Below are 24,482 nucleotides of genomic sequence, written 5' to 3'. Positions count from 1 at the left end.
GAGGTGTAAAAAAACAAAAGAAAACAAACACAAAACCACATGAGCCGAGAATTCCATACAGAAAGGCTCCAATAATTACTACTGAGGTTTTGTTTGCGTTTCCATCCTCATCACCAACCTGTAGCACTTTAAAGTCAAGTCCTAGAAAATTTCCTCAGAACTAAGGGTGAGGGGTGCCACTATACAGGGAGTTAAGAAAATTTTATGACCATGTAGTGGGGTGAGCACCCACTCCGGCCCTGGAGGGGTTGGAAAAGCCCTGCAGAGGGTTGGGGCTGGGCAAGGTAAAACACTGGCTGATTGGGGGAAGTGGCTGCAGCTGGGGCCACGCCCCAAACTGGGCATCAGGGCCTTATAAGAAGGCCAGGGAAGTTAAAAGCAGGAGTCTCTCTCTCTCTGTGTCTGTAGAGGGAGATGGTCCTGGCTGCTGGGAGATAGAGACAAAGTACCTGAGTGAAGCAGGGCTGGGGAAAGGCGGAGGAGCTGGGGAGCTCCAGCCTGGAAAGCCCCAGGCTGCGGTCTAGCACTGGGCTAACAGGTAAAAGGGGTTGCAGAGGGCAGCCCAGAGGTAGGCCAAGGCAGCAGGCCCAAACCATCCTTGCCAGTGATGAGTAGGCTGATATTGCAGTCTGCCCCAGGGCATTGGGCTAGATAATGACTGGCAGTAGCCATATACTGAGGAGAGGTGGGGATACAGGGTGGGGGTTTCCCAGCGAGTGGAGACGCTGAGAGAAAGGGGTTACTGCCAGGGGGCAGCACCCCATGTAAAAGGGCACTGGGTCCTGGGAGGGACACAGGGCCAGAGGACAGGCGGCTCAACAGCCCGCAGAAGGCGCTCCGGGGTTGAATCAAGCTAATTCCCTGGAAGACCAGCAGGAGGGGCCACGGGGTGAGTCCGCGCATCTACAGACCAATAATGTTTGCAGCTATGAATGCTTCAAAGCAGCCAAAAAAGTTACTTTCCCCCTTCATAATTTACACATATGAAAGTCTCCAGATTAGAAATTTTTGCTAACTAAAAATAAAATCTAGTGGAACCAGGATTTGTTCGTTAAACTCAATTAATGACCTGGATTCACAAAACCTCAAACATGTAGGTGGTTAGACTGATATTCTTTATCAAACAGATTTTTACATAATGAATGTGCTCAAACATTCTCTCTCTTTAGCAAGTGCAACTCACTGGATGCCCTCCACTTAGCGTAGCATATCATAAAAAAGGGTAAAGATAACTAGCTCAGACACTATGATAATGAGGTCCATATATATATACCTAAGTTATTTCTCTCTCTTACTATTTGTTCCATTACTTTATAAGGGCTAGAAATTATCAGCAATAACAGCAAAGAAAACACAAAAACAGAACATGACTTATGTGAATTGTGTGCCACAGTCTTAAGAACTTACTATCAGTTAATATTATTTTAGCAATTATCCCAATGGAAAAAGTAGAAATCCCCTTTCCCCACAGCTGGGTCACTTAAAAGAAGACTGTACATAACACTTGAGAATATGTAGATGGGAACTACCCTGCCCTAGATGAGAAAGTGGCAATGGGGATAGACTAAACCATCTAATATCACAGGTCTTTTTCCAGCACAGTCTTCTGGAATTTTAGGGTACTGCAGCAGCAGCTCTAGATGAGAAGTAAAAGGAAAATTTTTGTCTGAAAAGAATTAAATGGTATGGTTGTAAATAGCTGTTTAAATTTTTAACTGGTTTTCATTACACAAACAGAGCTAGCTTCTGAAGCAGATCTCTGATTATCTGAGGACTTCAGATACTACAATAAGGGGGATCATGTAAGTAGGAAGGTGAGATAGATACAGTGGGGAATTAATGGTGCTAAATATGTCCACTCTCCCTTCATCTGCATTATCAGATGTGTAAATAAGGGTAACAATAAATAGATACAAATCAGAGAGTTAAAGTAGGAGGAGGAGGTAGAATGCCCCTTTTTTATACAAACTGAGTATTATCCATCACTGTTAAGACAGCCTGGCCTACACTTAAAAGCTAGGTGGACATACCTACACAGAATCATAAAATATCAGGGTTGGAAGGGATCTCAGGAGGTATCAAGTCCAGCCCTCTGCTCAAAGTAGGACCAACCCCAACTAAATCATCCCAGCCAGGGCTTTGTCAAGCCTGACCTTAAAAACCTCTAAGGAAGGAGATTCCACCACCTCCTTAGGTAACCAATTCCAGTGCTTCACCACCCTCCCAGTGAAACAGTGTTTCCTAATATCCAGCCTAGAGCTCCCCCACTGCAACTTGAGAGCACTGAGCTTTGAGCAGGGGGTTGGACTAGATGATCTCCTAGGGTCCTTTCCAACCATGATATTCTATGATTCTATGATCCAATTGCTCCTTGTTCTGTCATCTGCCACCACTGAGAACAGCTGAGCACCATCCTCTTTGAAACCCCCTTTTCAGGTAGCTGAAGGCGGCTATCAAATCCCCCCTCACTCTTCTCTTCTGCAGACTAAATAAGGTTCCCTCAGCCTCTCCTCATAAGTCATGTGCCCCATATGGTTTTTTCACATCAATCAGGAAAAAACATCCCTAACCAACAACTATGTTGACCTAACCCCAACAAGTTACCTTTGCACGGGGGGGTGAGGGTAGGGGTGGGGGAGGGGTGTTTCTACACCACCAGGTAAACCCCTTCCTTGCTGTGTCTACACTACAGGGTTCTGCTGGCATAACTATGGCAACGCAACGATGCTGATAAACTCTCCGCAGGGTAGACATACCTTCAGAAGTGGGTATTCACCCACGAAAGCTCATGCTCCAAAATGTCTGTTAGTCTATAAGGTGCCACAAGACTCTTTGCTGCTTAAGCAATCAAAATGTGTGGCAAATTACTGAAACATGGAACACCTGTATTTTGTTGCCTGTTGTGACATAACTGACACTAGTGGATTTTAACTATAAAATCTATTTTAAAGGATATTTTCTCAGTGTGTGAATCAAATGAACTGTTTTTGCAATTTGTTACAGGTGGGGATTTAAGGAAAAGGGCCTTGCATAGGATGCTTTGGATCTGGGGAACAATAAAATGTTGAGAATCAGAAGTCTCCTCCTGGGTTTGGGAAGGGAGTGTTGTCTAGTGATCAGTAGTGGTTACAGACAAAATAGCCAAGCAAATAGATTTGGCACATTCATTCTGAAAGGGGGGGCTAGCTCAGTGATTTGAGCATTGGCCTGCTAAACCCAGGGTTGTAAGTTCAATCCTTGAGGGGGCCACTTAGGAATCTGGGGCAAAAAATCAGTACTTGGTCCTGCTAGTGAAGGCAGGGGGCTGGACTCAAAGACCTTTTGGGGTCCCCTCCAGTTCTATGAGATAGGTATATGTCTATATATTATTATATTATGAAATACAGTGTTGCTGAGACTTCGGTCTGCCATACTATATAACTCTGTTCTACTTCTAGCTATGCCAGAATTGTGCAACATCTCAGTTAACTTATCTTAAAAAATTAGGAGAAATTAATGATAGTTGTCTGCCTTCTATGGTAGGGATATGAGGCTTATTAGAAAGATTGAAATGCACCAGTGAGTAGGAGATGTGAGACCTGAACTCACAGTCTATAAGCCATAGTCCAATAGATTATTTTAATGGGGGAAGCCCTCTTTCTTGCTCCTCCAGAATATTGTTTCACTTACTGGTGCAGTGAGACAAGGAGCCCAAATTGTTTACAAGGCAGAATGTACTACAAAATGCAGTGTACCTGTGAGGTCTGACTGTAGGATAATGGTAAATTGCAATGTACCCGGTCAGCCAGATCTGAGTTTAGTCTACACAGGTTTCTCCCTAGTTTAGATGGGAAGCCATAAGCAAAGACCTATTACCAGGCTTTGCATCTGTGTTGTGTGTGAACGGATGTATTGTATAGTCATTGCAAGCTCAGTTTTTCAGCCAATGGTTGGTTTGTTGTGCTTTCTTTGTTAGCATAGACAGGGCTTTAAGCACTGAAAGGTAACTTCATGTAGCATATATTATGGACACTAGGGTTGGTTTTGTTCCAGACAATGAAGTTCCTTCGGAGTGAAACATTTAAGAAACTAATAAAACTAATAACTAAATGCCACCTCTCTTGGTACCTACTGCTGGGAAGAGAAATATAGTTCGCATAGTTATGCATGACCAGAAACAGGCCATGGACCCTTCCTGGCTGAACCAATTTCTTGACAGCTCTGACAACTCTAATCTGTACATGTGTTAGCTTCAGTGTGTTGGATTTTCCTATTTCGTTATAGTACCACAGCATTTCACTGACCCCCTTTCTATCAACTTTCTGTGTTTTTCCTCATGTTAAGTGAGATGTGAACTTGCCAAGGTCATCTTAAGGTGCACATACATCTCTGAGGCTGCTTCACGTGAAAAGGGACAATGATCTCCAGAGTATAGCCTCATATCTATTCGCTAGACATGAAGAATCTACACCAAGCCCTGCTGGTTAACAGTATGATGCTTGAGCAGTTCCAAGCAGTTCTTTTTCAGCTGGAAAGGTGCTTTCCAGCTGAAATGTTTAGGAGTTTCAACAGTAGAATCTATACACAAAAGCCCTCTCTCTCTTAAGCTATCTTTAAACCATGGCTGCCAGGTGGGTATAAGGATTTAAGTTCATCTTCTTGAAGACAAATACAAAAATAGTTCTTGATTCAGCCACTACTGTATCTACTTTCCGTTCAATCTGTCTTTCTGCCTTCACTGGAACAGTTTGCCCTGCACGCCCCATTCTGTCCCTTATGCTAACTGCAGTGCTTTGCACCCTCATTGCTGCCAATATTGTTATGCATAAGGAATACGTCAAACATTTAACATCTTTTGTTTCCAGTGAGCTATAGTGCAATGTTTACAAAAGGGGAAACTGAGGCACGAAGGTTGTGACTTGGTCAAGGCCCCAGTGTCAGAGCTGGGATTAGATCTCAGGAGTTCCTGATTTCCACATGCATGCTCTAATAACTAGATTACATTTCTCCCAGATCAAGGAGGATATCATTCTAATGAAGAACAGGAGCCAATAGTAGTTCTATGCATACTGACAGCCTGTTGCCACTTCACTAACCTGAGTTCCTGCAGTGATTTGTCTGGAAAATATGTCTAGACAATAACATGCCCTGTCTGCAGGCAGTCTGAAACAATATAATATGGTGTGCATTAAGGGAGAAATGTCCCCGAGTTGAGGCCTCATAATGTCTATGGTCCAAGGACTCCATTCTCCGTTCATTCAGGCCCTATTTCATTCACTTAAAGGCTCATCCATATAAGAAAATGCCTTCTCTGGAATAGCAAAGCCTTTATATAGATAAGTAAGAGTGTAAAAGCAATACCTTTTTGGCTTCGTCACTAGTCACTGAACTACCTTCTGCTTCATCTTTGGTGATCAAAGAAATTCCATCTGAGGAAAATCAAATCATATCAAAATATCATTATAAAGCTTTACCTGAAAACCACTCAAGGTTCCAAATGGAAAGTGTTTCAAATTCAAATTTCTAAATGTGTCATCACTGACAAAAATAAAACTACTTCTCAAATTAAAAAGACATGGTAGTTTTCACAAGTGAGTCAACTATCGTGATATACAAGTACAATTAATGCATATTTATACTTTACTGGAGGCATCCATTTAAGTAACTGAATATATTATGATAAATTATTGAGACACTGAAATTATAGATCAAATATGAAATCTAGGGAAAATTTCACTTCAGACAACATACAGTAGATCCTCTAACTTCTAAGCATCCAAGAGAAGTTTACTTCTGTCACACAAACCAATGTTTAGACAGATTATGCATAAAACACTTTATCTTCCCCTACGCAAAGTGAAACAGTCATTCCCTATATGCAAATCACTGATAGTGCAGCTTGTATTTGTAAATTCTTCTTCCTCCAGAAATTGTTCATCTTGTTGGAAATTCTGGTTTGTACCATCTGTAAATTATTACAACAGAACATACCAGCATGACTTTGGTTGGTCCAAATCCCAGTATTTTCAAAGATTTACTATGTGGCTAATTAGACTTCCCCAAGCCTGTTTCCTCCCCCACTGCCTCTCCAGTTTCAAATGGGTATGATATTCTCCGTGTGATGTCCTAAGCTGTTGCTGTGCACTGCTGAACAACTGCTATGCTCTATCCTAGCAATGGCTGGATTTCAGCAATGGGTGAAGTCACCTCTATATGTAGTTTGGAGTCCTTCTATCTGAAAGGTGCTATGCAAAAGCCAATTATATATTACCATATGTACAATGAAAAGAGGCTACTGTGTATTTAAAGTATATTTTCATAAGCACTCGTGCCAAGTAAAGGGAAGAATTTGTAGAGCATCAGGATTTTTATGAGCATAAAAATCCTCACTTATTTGCCTAGTGCTCCTAGTCCATCCAAATCTTTTAGAAGTATGCTGCCTTCCTCCTCAGTTTAATCATCAGTGTGTCGTGCTACTATGTCTTCCTTCCTGACGGTCACTCTTACATCACTGAAATATGTCACTGATCACTTTGTGTATGAATCTTCTTTGCAGCTTCTGCCATCTGGGAGAGCCTTCCTCTCTCTCTCTCTCCAGTGCATCAGCTCTCCATTTATTTTAAAATGCACCTGAAATACTGTCTCTACCTTGCCCTATACCATTTAATTTCTCTCTCACTGTGCTATCAATTTACCATTGTAACTGAATTTAACTTGGTACAGCATTTTGAAATACTGTTTATATGAAACCAGTGCAAAACAAAGCTATATAGTAGTGAAAGACAAGTTTTACAAGGTATGCAACAACTCTCTACACTAGAAATGCTGGTCTGCATTCATTTCCAGCTGCTAACATGTAGATTCCTCTCACACAATTTATCATTTGAAGAAAAATTGTGTGGGAGATGCAGAGGGAGAGTCAATTGTCGTCATACCTTGAATTAAAATTTCCCAGAAATCAGCTAAGGTTTTGTCTTCCACCTTTTCTTTCAGGGCCTGCAGGAAATCATTAAAGCACTGCACCTCTGACAACTGGAAAAATGACAACAAAGATAACACAGAAAAATAAAGTTAGCTTAATACCAAAGAGCTGTAATCTTAATGCATCATAAAAATATCTAACATGGGGAACAAGAAAAAAAGACGTTCCAAACCACTGCACATTCATCTAGCTCCACTAGAACCAGAGCTTCTAATGTGCAGGGCATCACAAAAGAAACTGCATTTCACAAAGCTGCACAGACCCTTTTGTGACTAGTTTTGTTTAAGAAGATATTTGGAGGACAGCACATTTCTCCTTTTCAACCATTAGGTCACAGGCATTGTCTTTTCATATTAAGAAACCACAGCAGTATCTGGTCCTTATTCTGTTGAGGCCAAAGGACCAAAATCTCTTTTAAATTTCCAATGTGGTATAATTGACTTAGATTTGTTGATATTGAACTGTTGCTAGCTTGCCATAATCACTGAAGGAACATAGTAAGTCTGTACATTATGCCCTGACATCTCACACCGAGTAGAGTTTTCAGATATTTTCATTACCTTAATGGCCTCTTCTCTGAAAACTCTAATACAGTTGATGCTCTTCATGTAGTACTGTAAACCTTTAGTTTCCAAAAACTGTTCAATGCGGTTTACCAGCTGCTGGCTCACTGGAAGACAAAAAGAGGGAATGCATGCTTTCAGAAGGAAGAAAATCCTTCTCTTTAGCTGGCTGTACTTTCCCTGTTTCTCCTACAGCCTGATCTTCTGTAACTACAGCACATCTATTGGTAACAACAGTCAATCATATCAATGTTGCACCAAGCTGCTCGTCTCACCCATAATGAAGCCCCTACTCTAAGCTACAGAAAATAATCTTCATTTAATCTATAAAATTTCTAACAAATCCCAATGTGGCTGAGGCAGGAGAATTTACAACTTGCGATCAAGAGAACAAGCACTGACCCTGCTTCCGTGGTGAACAGTTGAATTGGAAGAGGCTTTTTTACTTCACTAAGTATAATGCCTAAACCATCTACAGAAGACAGACATTTCAATGAAAATGTTAGGTTTTCAGTAAGTAGTATAATGTCATAGCTGCAGCAACAGAATAATCTCTGGTTGCCAGACTCTCACGTGTGGATGTTACTAGAGATACAGTATTACCAGGGCCTTCTGAATACATTTTAGCCCCCAGTACAATCATCTTAATCATTCTTCAAAGTGGAACACAGTGTAAACAATACCAGGGAAGATGTGTGTCTATATATCTACATTTACATAAATTGTGTGAGAGAGAAGGAGCCAGACAGACATGTAATGGTAAGAACTGGAATACCAATGGTATCCTCACTGTTGAGTGACTCAAAAGGCAGATAGTTGTAAAACACATTGGAAAATGTGAAAAGTAAAATGCCAAAAATAAAGACAGTGGAAGTCCTGAGTCTTCTCCCACATTTTGTTCTTTTACTTCCTTAATGGTTAGTGAAAAATATTTGCCCATCTTCATCTGCTGTGTACATACACCCCAAAGAGGTCATGGTGAGGATGCCTATTCATTACCTACAGACATGGGCAATGGGACATACCCAGGATAACTCTGCCAGCTAAGCAGCAGCTCTAGTAACCAGATGAAGGACTTCCCTTTGCATAAGTATCAAGGTACAGTTTTGCTCTTCTGGTTCTTCTCCAGAGCTTATACTCTGTAATACTATTAAATGCACAAGATTCCCAGTGACAAAAAATGCTGTGAAGTACAAAATACCAGAGATGGATGAGGAGAAGTTATTCAGTTTTCAAATTCGGAAGCATTTCATATTTCATCTACAACACCTATGAAACTAAAACGCAAGTACAATATATAACAAGTCACAAAAAACATTCTACTTTGACTTACTTACTCAGCAGTGTTGTATTTTAAGGCTTGTTTAGCATAAGTGCTGTTCAGTCTGCTGAAACATACATTATATGTACATACTTGCAAGTCCCAATCCATTGCAATTCAGGATAATAACTAAAGTAAATGATAATACTTTTACAATTTCCATTAATAGCTAATAAAGACCATCATCACTATAACATTATAACATACAAATTACATAACCAGTTACTCAAAAGCTGCTAGAACTGAGAACATAAAATATTTTAACAGGTGCTTTCAAGGAAACCACAGTCCAAGCATACCGTCAGGCTAAAAAAGAATTTAAGTAGTAAGTGTAACTAACATGCCTTATTTCTATATATATTTGTTAGAATAATCATATATTAGTTGCTTCTCTCCTCTCTTCCCCCTTCATTCTGATTACTTGTCTATCTTTAGAGTGTGAGCTTGTCAGGGCAGGCATCATGCCTTCTTTATTTGGACAGCATTCAGCACACCATGGCAACTACTGGCCACACACAATAACCAATAAATTATTCTCTCTTGTTACTTATGATGCATACCCCAGTCCCTCTGGCAAGACAGGATTTTCCCCTAACTCTCTTACATGTAGTAGACATAAGCTTGTTATATGACAACACATGGTACTGATTTTCCATTGGATTATCTCACCAAAGGGAGGGAGCGTAGGACGGGGTAAGTTTGGGGTCAGAGAAAAACAGAAGATTCCAGAACTGTTGAATCTGTATTCTACTCTTCTTTCACTCTTCTCCAGGTTCTAAAGCATTTTTACACCTAGCCACTGGTTTCATGTTCTGCAAAACACTCACCTGAACTTATCTCACGGGGGGGAGGGATAGCTCAGTGGTTTGAGCATTAGCCTACTAAACCCAGGGTTGTGAGTTCAACCCTTGAGGGGGCCATTTGGGGAACTGGGGTAAAAATCTATCTGGGGATTGGCCCTACTTTGAGCAGGGGGTTGGACTAGATGACCTCCTGAGGTCCCTTCCAACCCTGATGTTCTATGATTCTATGAAAGCAATGGACATCAACCCCAAGGTGTGCTGAGGTCAGCTAGAGCAGGGGTTCTCAACCTTTTTCTTTCTGAGCCCCTCTCCCAACATGCTATTAAAAATTCCACAGCCCACTTGTGTCACCACAACTGTTTTTCTGCATAGCCAATAGATTAAAAGCTGGGGCAGCAAGCAGGGCAACAGCATGGGGTCCAATGCCACAGGTGGCCCCACGAAGCTATGTTGCTTCGGCTTCAAGCCTCGGAGGCTGCAGCTCAGGCCCTGGCTTCAGCCCTGGGCAGCAGGGCCAGGCTTCAGCTTTCTGCCATGAGCCCCAAGAGTCTAATGCCAGCCCTTCTCTCTGGTTTATTTTGGTGACCCCCTGAAACCTGCTCATTTCCCTCCAAGGGTCACCAGGCCCCTGGCTGAGACCCCCACTGGGAAAAGCCAAGAAGCGTAGGACTGGGTAAGTTTGGGGTCAGAGAAAAACAGAAGATTCCAGAACTGCTGAATCTGTATTCTACTCTTCTTTCACTCTTCTCCAGGTTCTAAAGCATGTATACACCTAGCCACTGGTTTCATGTTCCGCAAAACACTCACCTGAACTTAGTTTAAAGGACAATAGTTATAATGACAACAGTTGTAAAACAAGAGGCATCCCACCCTCTCCTTGGTATCTGTTGAATCAATGGTGTCCATAGAGGAAGAAATGTACCATGGTTCTGTACAATGCTTGACTGATGGCACAAAAAATTGAATTTAAATACATAAAAGGCTCACCTCTCCTCCATACAGGATGGTCACAATACTTTTATTTATTTATTTTACCAGTAACAAACTAAATCGAACTCCACAAGTTGTCAGTCCATTTTTTCATGCTTAATGATTTTCTCATTAAATGTTCTCTAATTTCTTACAAATTGCACTAATAAAAGCAAGTCCTGCTGGGTTTTTTTTCTCCTTTTAAATGCTGGCTTTTCATTGATGTGTTAAATTAAAACCCCAGGCACTAAGAGAGTATAATACAAGTCTTTATTGTCAGCATGATTCCTGCACACTGCTAGGAATTATCAGACACTTTGTTTATTCTTTTACATTTCTTTTTCTTTCTTTCTTTCTTTTTTTTTTATTTTAAATTTCTGTAGCATTCGCAGGCATCAGAACATGGAGTTTTACATGCTAGAAACCTTGGACTGCTACTTCATGAGATTTGTCCTAAGGGACTTAAAAAAAAACCAAATTGTGTCATGATGCAACTTTATAATGTGAGGAAGGGGCTGCACCATAATTTAAAGTGAGAGTCTTTTACTATCATGGCAAAGCCTGGTCAAAAACAAGTCTGTCCTCAGACAGAGGAGCAATGATTAACGAATGTTACATGCAAGGACACAAGTGCCCCACAGTCCCTGCTCTGGCTAGTCTATCTAGCGACTGATTTTAGGCTGCCATTAGATAGATAGAGCTGAACACAGTAACTAAGGCTCGCACAAAGCCATTCACAGTGGATTCTGCTCTTTGACTCTGCTATGTTTGACAGTTTAGCTTATTATTTCTTTCTTTTACTTCTCCCCACCAGCTATCTCTCTCTCTCTTGTTGTGATCCCAATGGCCTGTGATGGGATGTTAGATGGGGTGGGATCTGAATTACTACAGAGAATTCTTTCCTGGCTGTCTGACTGGTGAGTCTTGCCCACATGCTCAGGGCTTAGCTGATCGCCATATTTGGGGTCGGGAAGGAATTTTCCTCCAGGGCAGATTGGCAGAGTGTAATAACCTAGTACATTTTAAGAACACTTTTTAACTACTGAATTCTGGGAAACTCTCACGGGAGAGTGCATCAGCTACTTTGTTAGAAGCTCCTGTGATGTGCTGAATTTCAAAATCAAAATCTTGGAGAGCTAAACTCCAACGAAGAAGTTTCTTGTTGTTCCCCTTGGCAGTATGAAGCCACTTTAGTGCAGCATGGTCAGTTTGTAGTTGGAACCGCCGTCCCCAAACATATGGGCGTAGCTTTTCCAGGGCGTACACAATGGCATAGCATTCCTTTTCACTGACTGACCAGTGACTTTCCCTCTCAGACAGTTTCTTGCTGAGAAACACGACAGGATGGAAGTTGTGATCTGTTGCTTCCTGCATGAGCACTGCTCCTATACCACGCTCAGATGCATCTGTGGTTACTAGGAATGGCTTGTCAAAATCCGGGGCCCTGAGCACAGGGTCAGACATGAGCGTTGCCTTAAGTTGGGTAAAGGCCTTTTGACACTCATCAGTCCACTTAACTGCATTTGGCTGGGTCTTTTTGGTCAGGTCGGTCAGTGGGGCAGCGATTTGGCTGTAGTGTGGTACAAATCGCCTGTAGTATCCGGCCAAGCCTAAGAAGGATTGGACCTGCTTCTTGGACCGTGGGACAGGCCACTTTTGGATAGCATCCACCTTGGCCTGTAGGGGGTTTATGGTTCCTCGACCCACCTGGTGCCCCAGGTAAGTCACTCTGTTTTGGCCTATTTGACACTTTTTGGCCTTAACAGTTAGTCCTGCCTGCCTGATGCGCTCAAAGACCTTTTCCAGGTGTAGTAGGTGTTCGGGCCAGGAGTCCGAAAAAATGGCCACATCATCGAGGTAGGCAACTGCAAATTCTCCCAGTCCAGCTAGTAGACCATCTACCAGCCTCTGGAAGGTGGCGGGTGCATTTCGAAGGCCGAAAGGAAGGACATTGAATTCATACACCCCCGCATGGGTGACGAATGCTGACCTCTCCTTGGCAGGTTCATCTAGCGGTACTTGCCAGTACCCCTTGGTTAAGTCTATTGTAGAGATGAACTGGGCACGTCCCAACTTTTCCAATAGCTCATCAGTGCGTGGCATTGGATAGTTGTCCGGACGAGTTACAGCATTTAGCTTACGGTAGTCCACGCAAAAGCGTATTTCCCCATCTGGTTTGGGTACCAGAACCACTGGAGATGCCCATGCACTGGTAGATGGGCGGATTATACCCATTTGTAGCATGTTCTGGATCTCCCGTTCTATAGCAGCTTGGGCATGAGGAGACACTCGGTAGGGTGGGGTTCTGATTGGGTGAGCATTACCTGTATCAATGGAGTGGTATGCCCGTTCAGTCCGTCCTGGGGTGGCTGAGAACAATGGGGCGAAGCTAGTGCACAGCTCCTTGATTTGTTGCCGCTGCAGACGTTCCAGGGTGGTTGAGAGGTTCACCTCTTCCACGCCACCGTCTTTTTTCCCGTCGTAGTAGACACCGTCAGGCCACTCAGCATCATCTCCCTGGACTGTAAACTGACAAACCTGTAAGTCTCTGGAATAGAAAGGCTTGAGAGAATTAACATGGTACACTTTAGGCTTTAGTGAGGAATTGGGAAATGCTATGAGGTAGTTTACAGCTCCCAGGCGCTCTTGGACCGTGAATGGCCCTTCCCATGATGCTTCCATCTTATGGGCCTGTTGCGCCTTCAAGACCATAACCTGGTCTCCTACCTTGAAGGACCGATCTCTGGCATGTCTGTCATACCAGGCCTTTTGCTCTTCTTGAGCATCCTTTAGGTTCTCTCTAGCAAGGGCTAAAGAGTGTCGGAGGGTGCTTTGTAGGTTGCTTACAAAGTCCAGAATGTTAGTTCCTGGAGAAGGCGTAAACCCCTCCCATTGCTGCTTCACCAACTGTAATGGCCCCTTAACCTCGTGACCATACACAAGTTCAAATGGTGAAAACCCTAAACTGGGATGTGGTACAGCCCTGTAGGCAAACAGCAACTGCTGCAACACTAGGTCCCAAGTATTGGAGAATTCGTTGATGAATTTTCGTATCATGGCCCCCAAAGTTCCATTGAACCTTTCAACCAGGCCATTGGTTTGATGGTGGTACGGGGTGGCAACCAAGTGATTCACCCCATGAGTTTCCCACAGTTTTTCCATGGTCCCTGCCAGGAAATTAGACCCTGAATCTGTAAGGATGTCAGAGGGCCAACCTACCCTGGCAAAGATGTCTGTTAGGGCCAGGCACACAGTGTTAGCCCTGGTGTTGCCTAGAGCTACTGCTTCTGGCCATCGGGTAGCAAAGTCCACTAAAGTCAGTACGTACTGCTTTCCTCTGGGCGTCTTTTTTGGGAAAGGGCCCAGAATATCCACAGCTACTCGCTGAAATGGGACCTCAATTATGGGGAGTGGCTGGAGAGGGGCCTTGACCTGGTCTTGAGGCTTTCCCACTCTTTGGCATACCTCACAAGACCGGACATACTTGGCAACGTCCTTGCCCATCCCCTCCCAGTGGAAGGACTTCCCCAACCGGTCCTTGGTTCTGTTCACCCCAGCATGGCCACTGGGATGATCATGGGCTAAGCTTAAGAGCTTCCCCCGGTACTTAGTTGGAACCACCAACTGTTTTTGCGGCTGCCATTCTTCCCGGTGTCCACCAGAAAGAATTTCCTTGTATAAAAGTCCTTGGTCTATAACAAACCGGGATCGATTAGAAGAGCTGAGAGGCGGTGGGGTGCTCCGTGCCGCCGCCCAAGCTTTCTGAAGGCTGTCATCCGCTTCCTGCTCAGCCTGGAACTGTTCCCTTGAGGCTGGGGTCACCAGTTCTTCCTCAGACTGTGGACTTGGGCTTGGTCCCTCTGGAAGCGATGTAGGTGATGGGGTTGTTTCCGTTGCTGGTGAACCGCTCTCCGCTGGTGCACCTGAGGGTATTTCAGGCTCTGGCTGAGCCTTTTGGGTATGGCTGTCTGTTGCTTCTGCCAGTTCTGGCTCGCTGGCGCCCTCTGGCTTTGAGTTTGAAGATGTGGTTGCACTTGCTGGTGCTGGTTGCTGTTCCAGTTCCAGGCCTGGGACTGGAGATGCTGTGGCTGTTTCAGTGGTAGGCATGGAATCCGGGTCCACTACCTCTGTCTGGGTCTCTGGTAACACAGACGGGGCCTCTGTGGACGGCTCAGGATCAGGAATGGGTCTGGAAGCTTGCCTGGTTTGGCTACGTGTAACCATTCCCACTCTCTTGGCCCGCCTCACCTGGTTGGCCAAGTCTTCCCCCAGTAGCATGGGGATAGGATAATTGTCATAGACTGCAAAAGTCCACATTCCTGACCAGCCTTTGTACTGGACAGGCAGTTGAGCTGTAGGCAAGTCTACAGCTTGTGACATGAAGGGGTAAATTGTAACTTTGGCCTTTGGGTTGATGAATTTGGGGTCAACGAAGGATTGGTGGATAGCTGACACTTGTGCCCCCGTGTCTCTCCACGCAGTAACCTTCTTTCTGCCCACTCTCAAATTTTCCCTTCGCTCCAAAGGTATTTGAGAGGCATCCGGGCCTGGGGATCTTTGGTGTGATGGTGGTGTAATGAATTGCACTCGCATGGTGTTCTTGGGACAGTTGGCCTTGATATGTCCCAGTTCATTACACTTAAAGCATCTTCCATCTGATGGGTCACTGGGCCGAAGTGAGTTACTGGAGACTGGTGAGGTGGAAGGGTAGGGTGTCTGTGGCTTTACTTGGGTGGTATGTGGGGTCTTTGGCTGTCCTCGGTTGTAGGGTTTATGGTCTGTGTGCCCCCTGGGGTAATCGTTCCCCTTGACAGTAGCTTTCTTGCTTTCTGCCAGTTCCATCCATTTGGCTCCAATTTCCCCCGCCTCAGCGATATCTTTGGGATTTCCATCTTGTATGTACCGTGTGATGTCTTCAGGAACACCATCCAAGAACTGCTCCATTTGTATGAGGAGGTTCAGTTCTTCCAAGGTTTGAATGTTGTTTCCTGTTATCCAGGCCTCATAGTTTTTTGCAATGTAGTAGGCGTGTTTGGGAAATGACACCTCGGGTTTCCACTTTTGGGTTCTGAAACGCCGACGGGCATGATCTGGGGTTATCCCCATTCGGTATCTGGCCTTGGTTTGAAAAAGTTTATAGTCATTCATTTGCAGCTTAGGCATTTCAGCTGCCACCTCTGCTAAAGGTCCACTGAGCTGTGACCTCAATTCTACCATGTACTGGTCTTCGGGAATGCTGTACCCAAGACAGGCTCTTTCAAAATTTTCCAAGAAGGCCTCGGTGTCATCACCTGCCTTGTAGGTGGGAAATTTCCTGTGCTGTGGAGCAATAATGGGCGCCGGGTTGTTAGGGTTGGCTGGCACAGGCAGCCCAGCTTTTGCCAACTCCAGTTCATGTTTTCTCTGTTTTTCCTTCTCTTCATTCTCTTTTTGTTGTTTTTCCATTTCTTTTTGGTGCTTTTCCATTTCTCGGCGGTGGGCCAACTCTTCTTCTGCTTGTTTCCTTCGGTAGGCCACCTCTTCTTCTTCTAGTTTTCTTTTGTGTGCTGCCTCCTTGGCTGCCTCTTTGGCTGCCTGTTCTCTTTGGTAGGCTGCCTGTTCTCTTTGGTAGGCTGCCTCTTTGATCTGTTCTTCTCTTTCTTTCATCTCCATCTCTTTTTGTTTTATTTCCAGTTGTCGCCTGTGTTCAGCTTCTTTGATTTGTTCTTCAGCGTCAATTTTTGCCTTAGAAGTCATGGTTCCTGTTTTCTTGTGTTGGGGTGCCCTCCGGTGTTTATCTTCTGAACTGCAGGTTCTGTTGCCTCCTGGAGTCTGCCTAGCAACAGTGCTTTTTTCCTTTTCTCTCTCTAGCTAATGTTCAATGAAGGGAAACCAGAAAAACCACTTTATTTGCATGCATATAAGTGCTGGTACTTGCCTCCTAATGGGAGGGCTATTGCATGACAAAAGACCCTCAACAGTCTCTTAATGGCTTCTCGCTTAACATGCAAGCCACAAACTGCCAGAGAGAGCAGAAAAAAAAATTCTCTCTGGTTCCCTTTTAAAACCAACTGTTTCTCTCTGCTAAAAAGCCCTTAGCAGAGAAAAGAAAAATATAATATTCCTACTGGCTTCTGGATTCTGTCTATCTCCCACCCGCTGCCACTCATGTAATAACCTAGTCCCAGATTTGGACCTTAGCGTCCAAAATATGGGGGTTAGCATGAAAACCTCCAAGCTTAGTTACCTGCTTGGACCTGGTACCTGCTGCCACCACCCAAAAAATTAGAGTGTTTTGGGGCACTCTGGTCCCCCTGAAAAACCTTCCCTGGGGACCCCAAGACCCAAATCCCTTGAGTCTCACAACAAAGGGAAATACTCCTTTTTCCCTTCCCCCCTCCAGGTGCTCCTGGAGAGATACACAGACACAAGCTCTGTGAATCCAAACAGAGTGAATCTCCCTCTCTGTTCCCAATCCTGGAAACAAAAAGTACTTTCCTATTCCCCCAGAGGGAATGCAAAATCAGGCTAGCAATCCAACACACAGATCTCCCCGATTCCTTCCTCCCACCAATTCCCTGGTGAGTATAGACTCAATTTCCCTGAAGTAAAGAAAAACTTCAACAGGTCTTAAAAGAAAGCTTTATATAAAAAGAAAGAAAAATACATACAAATGTGCTCTCTGTATTAAGATGATACAACACAGGGTCAATTGCTTAAAAGAATATTGAATAAACAGCCTTATTCAAAAAGAATACAAATCAAAGCACTCCAGCACTTATATTCATGCAAATACCAAAGAAAAGAAACCATAGAACTTACTATCTGATCTCTTTGTCCTTACACTTAGAAACAGAAGATTAGAAAGTAGAACTACTTCTCCAAAGCTCAGAGAAAGCAGGCAGATGACAAAAGACTCAGACACTCAAATCCCTCCACCCAAAGTTGAAAAAATCCGGTTTCCTGATTGGTCCTCTGGTCAGGTGCTTCAGGTGAAAGAGACATTAACCCTTAGCTATCTGTTTATGACACAGAGGCCCTGGGGTTTTTTTGCCTTCCTCTGCAGCGTGGGGCACAGGTCACTTGCTGGAGGATTCTCTGCACCTTGAAGTCTTTAAACCATGATTTGAGGACTTCAATAGCTCAGACATAAGTTAGGGGTTTATTACAGGAGTGGGTGGGTGAGATTCTGTGGCCTGTATTGTGCAGGAGGTCAGACTAGATAATCATAATGGTCCCTTCTGACCTTAAAGTCTATGACTCTTATGATTCCTTGGTTTTGGTTGTCATGGGAAGGCCTTTGTGCTTTTGCCAAAAGGTGAGTTTTGCAACACGCTCTGATAAGAGTCAGGTGTCCTTCAGTCTTATCTCCTGCTCTAGGCTGTTCCACAGATGGGGGCTCTTGGCTAAGAATACCTTACCTCTGGCCTCTCAAGCTTCATCCTGGACACAATTAGCTGAACTGTCCCAGAAAAGCATAGCTGTCTTGGGGTCTTTTGATTGTAGAGTTGGTCTCTGATGTACCATATAAGGGCCCCAAACACAGAGGGCCTTTAGAATGGACACCTTACCTTATCTAAACTGAGAGCCTTTACCAAGTTCAGACCACTGGTGTGATATATTCTTTCGTAATTTTTCTATCTAACGAGAAGGACTACTACATTTTGCAGGAGCTGGAAATCCTGGGTTACCCTGACCTGCAGTCACAGCTGTCAGCATTTTCCCTCTCACCACCAGGAAGTTTTGGTCTTCCCTACTTCTTCTCCATGGTACAGCTGATTGTGTTATATAATGAATTAAGTGATTACATGATTAGCAAACTACAGAATCAGATATTACAGAAGGAGAAGAGCAATTAATTTATCTAGTTAATCTGTCAATGCAGGAGACATTCTCTGTCAGAAGATACATTTACTAGTGCTTCTACCTTTGGTGAAATATGCCAGATTGACTCTGCTCTTTTTATCCACTGCATCGCAGCGCAAGCTGAAAGTGTGTCAATTTCTATATGTCTATTCAGTTCAGCCCTTGTCCTCCTTGCCAGTTGACTGGCACAACTGAGACAGCTGTTTTGTGGTCCTAATACAGTTCTTAGTGGATAAGATTCCATATCAAAATACCTACCATCAGATGATAAAACTAATCAGGCACTATCAACTAGAGCTAGTTGGTCCACAGATGGAAGGCTCCCCTCCCCATAACCAATCTCCTGAATCATCCAATGCTCCAATCATAATGATTTGTGGGAAATGACAGTGCTCAGAGTAAGAGCTCAACAGTTACAGGACCTAGTAACACATATGGAACTGTTACACCATGACGATCATCAATTTGTAACTCAAGCACGAGAAGAATTAGATTCTAATTAACTGTTCTACATTTCAGAGACTTCCGTCATCTTAAGGTCAAGTCTTTACCAGCTTGAAACTCTTCCTATCAGTGCATACTTGCTACGCTATGGTTATATGGGAATGTCTGGAGTATTCCTCTAACACCTTTAGGTGTAAGAGGTGGCATTTAGGCCTGGTCTACACTAGTCTGTTAATTTGGAATTAGCTGAGTTAATTCGAAAAAAAAATGATTCCGTCCACATGACCAAACTGCTTTTTCGATTTAAAGGACTCTTTAATCCGATTTCTGTACTCCATCTCAGCAAGTGGAGTAGTGCTTAAATTGAGATCGCAATCCCAGGTTAAAGGTATTGTGGACGCAACTCAACGTTACTGGCGTCTGGGAGCTATCCCAGAATGCTCCCTTATGACACCTCCGGACAACACTCTCAACTCCGATGCACTAGCCAGGTGGGCAGGAAAAGCCCCAGGAACTTTTGAATTTCACTTCCTGTTTGGTCACCATCAGCACAGGTAACCATCAGCACCGTCCACCATCACAGGTGACCTTGCAGAGTCCACCATCACAGGAGATCACGCAGTCCCGGATTCGCAGATGAGCTCCAGCATGGTCCGAATGGGAGGTACTGGATCTCATCGCATGTTGGGGAGACGAGTCTGTTATGGCAGAACTGTGTTCCTTTTTTTGGAATGTAAATACATACGCTAAAGTCTCCAAGGCCATGACAGAAAGAGGCTACTCCAGGGACACATAGCAGTGTTGTACAAAAATCAAGGAGCTCAGGCAAGCGTACCAAAAAGCCAGGGAGGTGAACAGGCGCTCTGGGCCACAGTCCCATACATTCCGCTTCTACTGTGAGCTGCATGCAATTATGGGGGGTGACGCCACCACTACCCCACCACTGTCTGTAGACACCTGCAAGGGCGGAGTTGCATGGAGCGAGGAGGAAGAGTCACTGGAGGATGAGGAGGAGGAGGAGAGTGCACAGGCGGCAAGTGGGGAATCCGTTTTCCCTCCCTAGTCAGGAACTATTCTTAACGCTGGAGCCAATAGCGTCCCCCTACTTCCAAGGCGGGCTCCCAGATCATGACCCTGGAGAAGGTACTTCTGTGAGTGACAGCCTGATCAGAGCCATGCGGTGGGGGGCAGGAGGGGGAAACCCAGCTGCACTGGGCTGTTTGTGTTTAGTTTAAAGGTCTCATCCCTGCTCAAAGCCTCATCGGAGCCACGCAGTGGGTGCGGGGGGGGGGGGTGTTATGTGAAGCGGTCATCCCAGAGAGCCTGCAGGCCATTCCTTTATATGGCAAACCCACTAGGCATTGCTTGCTATGGGAAAGGGGGCCCAGCAATTTGAAAGCACTGAAATGAATGTAGAAGAAGCAGAACCCCACGTGCCTCTAGGCTGCCTGCAAGCTGAATTTCGTTGCCCGGCCCTGTGCGATGGCTTACTCACACCAAAGTGTCCCCTTTGTTCTCTGAAATGTATCTTTTAAAATACCCTCTCTTTTTCTCCTCCCGCAGGTGCAAATGTTTCGACGCGGCCCCTATCTACTCCGTCCCAGAGACTGGTCCAGATTAGAAGTCTGAAAAAATGAACTTGGGACGACATGTTCGCCGAGCTCATGCAGTCCTCCTGCACTGATAGGGCCCAGCTGAATGCATGGAGGCAAACAATTGCAGAGTCCTGTAAAGCATTACAGAAACTCGAAGAGAGGAGGAACACACGCGCTGAGAGCAGGCAGGACGCTATGGTCAAGTTCATGAGGGAGCAAACTGACATGCTCCACTGTATGGTGGATCTAATGCGGGAATGGCAGCAAGACCACAGACTGCTGCTGCAGCCCCTGTATAACAGTCCTCCCTCCTCCCCAAGTTCCATAGCCTCCTCACCCAGACACATCAGAACATGAGGAGGGAGACTACGGAGACCCATTCACACAACCCCTGAAGATCACCCAAGCAGGAGAAAGCTGGCACATGTGAACATTTGATTTGGTTTCTGGATTTGTCCTTCCCTCCTCCTCCACCCCCCTAACCTAATACCTCCCTTCCCCCAGTCTACGTTCTGATTTCTCTCAGTGTGTTGTGCAACAAATAATAAAGAACATTTTTTAAACAATTTTGACTTCATTTCCTTTCATATATATAGGGTGCGGGTAACTTCAAGAGACACAAACACAACTGTCACACCGTACCCTGGCCAGTCATGAAACTGGCTTTCAAAGCTTCTCTGATGCGCAGCGCGCCCTGCTGCACTCTTTTAATTGCCCTGTTGTCTGGCTGTGCAAAATTGGCCACCAGACAAGTTGCCTCAACTTCCCACCCCGCCATAAACCTCTCCCCTTTACTCTCACAGATATTGTGGAGCACACAACAAGCTGCAGTTACAATTGGAATACTGGTTGTGCTGAGATCTAACTGAGTCAGTAAACTGCGCCAGCATGCTTTCAAATGTCCAAAAGCACATTCTACCACCATTCTGCACTTGCTCAGTCTATAGTTGAACTGCTCCTAACTACTATCCAGGGTGCCTATGTACGGCTTCAATGAGCCATGGCATTAAAGGGTAGGCTGGGTCCTCGAGGAAAACTACAGGCATTTCAACATCCCCAACAGTAATTTTTTGGCCTGGGAAGTAAGTCCCTTTCTGCAGCTTTTCAAACAGACCAGAGTTCCTGAAGATGTGAGCGTCATGCACCTTTCCCGGTCATCCCACATTGATGTCGGCGAAACATTCCTTGTGATCCACCAGTGCTTGCAGCACCATGGAAAAGTACCCCTTGCGGTTTACGTACTGGTCGCCCCGGTGTGCCGGGGCCAAGATAGGGATATACGATCTGTCTATTACCCCACCGCAGTTAGGGAACCCCAGCGCATTAAAGCCATCCACAATAGTCTGCACATTTCCCCATGTCACTACCCTTGATAGCAGCTGGTCAATGACTGCGTTGGCTACTTGCAGCACAGCAGGCCCTACAGTAGGTTTGCCCACTGCAAACTGATTCCTGACTGACCGGTAGCTGTCAGGAATTGCAAGCTTCCACAGTGCTACGGCCACTCGCTTCTCAACTGTGCAGGCTGCTCTCATGTTGGGGTCTTTGCACTTCAGGGCAGGGGACAGCATGTCACAAAGTTTCATGAAAGTGGCCCTACGCATACCAAAGTTTCGCAACCACTGGGAATCATCCCAAACCTGCAACACTATAGGGTCCCACCAGTCTGTGCTTGTTTCCTGGGCCCAGAATCAGCGTTCCATGGCATGAACCTGGCCCAATGCCACCATGATCTCCCAATCGCCACTTGCTATGCTTCTAGGAACATCAGTGTCCATGTCCTCCTCGGTATAGTAATAGCACTGTCGCCGCGTCTTTGCTCAGTTTTGCAGGTACTGCACATACTGCCGAATAATGCGCAAGGTATTTACAATGGTCAAACTGCAGCGGAGATCTGAGTGGGCTCCGTGGTTGCCGCACTACGGCGCCTGCATGGGTAATCCTGGAAAAAGGGCACGAAACATAGGAGAGCTGTTCGGTTCAAGATGGCTGATAAAAGGCAGTAAATGGTTGTCTTCTGTAACTTTCACGGGGTCAGGAAGCTCGCTAGCTACAAGAGCAGGACAGCAGAGTTTGCAGAGGAAGTGTGAGTGGAATTTGAGGTGAAAGCTGTGTGGCTCAGTTCACGATGGCCGAAAAACGGCGGGGAATTGTTGCCTTCTGTAGCTTGCATGCGGCCTCAGGACAGACAATATGGAAAAATTAGCTAGTGATGCAAGAGTGGGAGAGCAGAGTTTGTGGTGGAAGCTGTGCTGCTCGGTTCACGGTAGCCAAAAAAAGGCAGGAAATGGTTAGATAAAAGAGTAGATAGAAAGACAAGAGGACATGCGAGGTAGATTCATAGTACCAGGAGACGGGCGATGCACCGTATTGCACGGTCTGCTGACAGTATGTCGTCTGTCATAGCTTTCACGGAGGGAGGAGCGAGTGACAGCACACACCCAGAAATACCCGCAAGAATGTTTTTGCCCCATCATGCACTGGGAGCTTAACCCACAATTCCAATGGGGGGCGAGGACTGCGAGGACTGTGGGATAGCTTCCCAGTGTGCACTGCTCCGACATTCAATGCTAGCCTCAGTACTGTGGATGCACTCCACCGAATTCATGCACTTCAGTGGGGACACATAACACCGAATGTATAAAATCGCTTCCGAAAATTCTAATAGAATAAGTTTGAATTAATTTCGTACTGCAGACATACCCTTAGTTTAGTATGGTTCCACAAACTTGACCTTCAAGGCATTCTCAGCTCCTGTTTGTGACTCTCCAAGTAGTTTCTTGCACAAGGCAACTACCATACCTCAGTAAAGTGTCACCTTAGCAGGCAAAATCAATCAAGCAGTAGCTACTTTGTTCCAAGACAATAAACATACATACAAGTTCAACTTCTAAAGTCCTCAAGCCAAGTAGTCAAGAAGTAAGAACTGCATTGCTTTAAAGACGCAGTAGTGAATAAACACTCATATATAATCTTGTATTGTGTTGTGTTTGGGCCAAAACACAATACAAGAAACAATGCTTAGTTAGATATTGAGGAGAAATGGACTATATACAATGAAAGATATAACTGGTAGTAGCTGAGCGACTGCTTTGGATGACCAATAATCTGCAGATAAGAGCAGATTTAAGGAGAACTTCCAAGCAATTTAATACACAAATCTTCTAATGGCTTAAGTATTTTCATCAAATCAGTCATAGATTTTGGTGTATCTGGCAGCAAAGTCCAAACTATCTTTGATGTATGAAAGATACCTGGGGTAGTAAGCAAGCAGGTGAACTAAAATCAAATATATACTAACAAGAAATACTAGTGTTTTATAATAAACCGTAATAATCTTTGCAGCACTTCTATATACAGAGATGCTTATCAAGAAAGTACCACCCCTGGTGTGAACATTTGCTAAATTTCCAAAGCAAATCTATCATCATAGCAATTCACTTACCAACACGAAACAATCTGATATAAAACAACCGGGATATAATTTCTATTTATGAGGAGATTTGCAAAGCAATGGAAACACTATGAGTCTCCTAGGCAGGATAGGATACTTACGGAGAGCTATACATGTGGATGTGACGCACTGATTGACTGTCTAATGTCATTTCTCTGCAATGTTTGGAAGTAAGAAAAATTGACAACATTGCAACAAGCTCAAAGACTCAAAGAGTGACCGTGGTATTACTAATTATTTCTAGACATGTCTATAGTGCTCTTCACCATAAATTCCACATATGTAACTGCAGCAATACCGCTTTACTAGGAGAATACTGACAGTACATCTAATCTAAACACTCTGTGCTTTGGCCACAACGCAGGCTGTCTGATAAGATTTTTGATGCTAACCAATTGCAAGGAAAATTCACAGAACCAAACAAAAGACCTATTGTCATAAACAGATAGTTAAGGGTTAATGTCTCTTTTACCTGTAAAGGGTTAAGAAGCTCAGTGAACCTGGCTGACACCTGACCAGAGGATCAA

At 44.4% G+C, this 24,482-nt stretch overlaps 1 protein-coding gene across 2 annotated transcripts in view; it reads right to left on the bottom strand.

Moving 5' to 3' along the window:
* XRCC5 (X-ray repair cross complementing 5) overlaps nt 1–24,482 on the bottom strand; it is an 88,177-nt gene that overhangs the window by 1,739 nt on the left and 61,956 nt on the right. Inside the window, exons 17-19 of one of the 2 annotated variants that reach the window (XM_050917051.1) lie at nt 7,522–7,631; nt 6,915–7,011; nt 5,341–5,408 (exon numbers count right to left, since the gene is read on the bottom strand). In XM_050917051.1, coding sequence (XP_050773008.1) covers nt 5,341–5,408; nt 6,915–7,011; nt 7,522–7,631 — 275 coding nt within the window. Of the gene's footprint in view, nt 1–5,340; nt 5,409–6,914; nt 7,012–7,521; nt 7,632–21,074; nt 22,444–24,482 lie in introns of those variants that run through there. The other variant, XM_050917052.1, reaches the window with a different exon arrangement.

This window comes from Gopherus flavomarginatus, chromosome 10 (assembly GCF_025201925.1).
Source record: "Gopherus flavomarginatus isolate rGopFla2 chromosome 10, rGopFla2.mat.asm, whole genome shotgun sequence".
Lineage (NCBI taxonomy): Eukaryota > Metazoa > Chordata > Testudines > Testudinidae > Gopherus > Gopherus flavomarginatus.
Note: the sequence above shows the minus strand (reverse complement) of the source record. Positions and strands in the feature narration are given on the sequence as shown.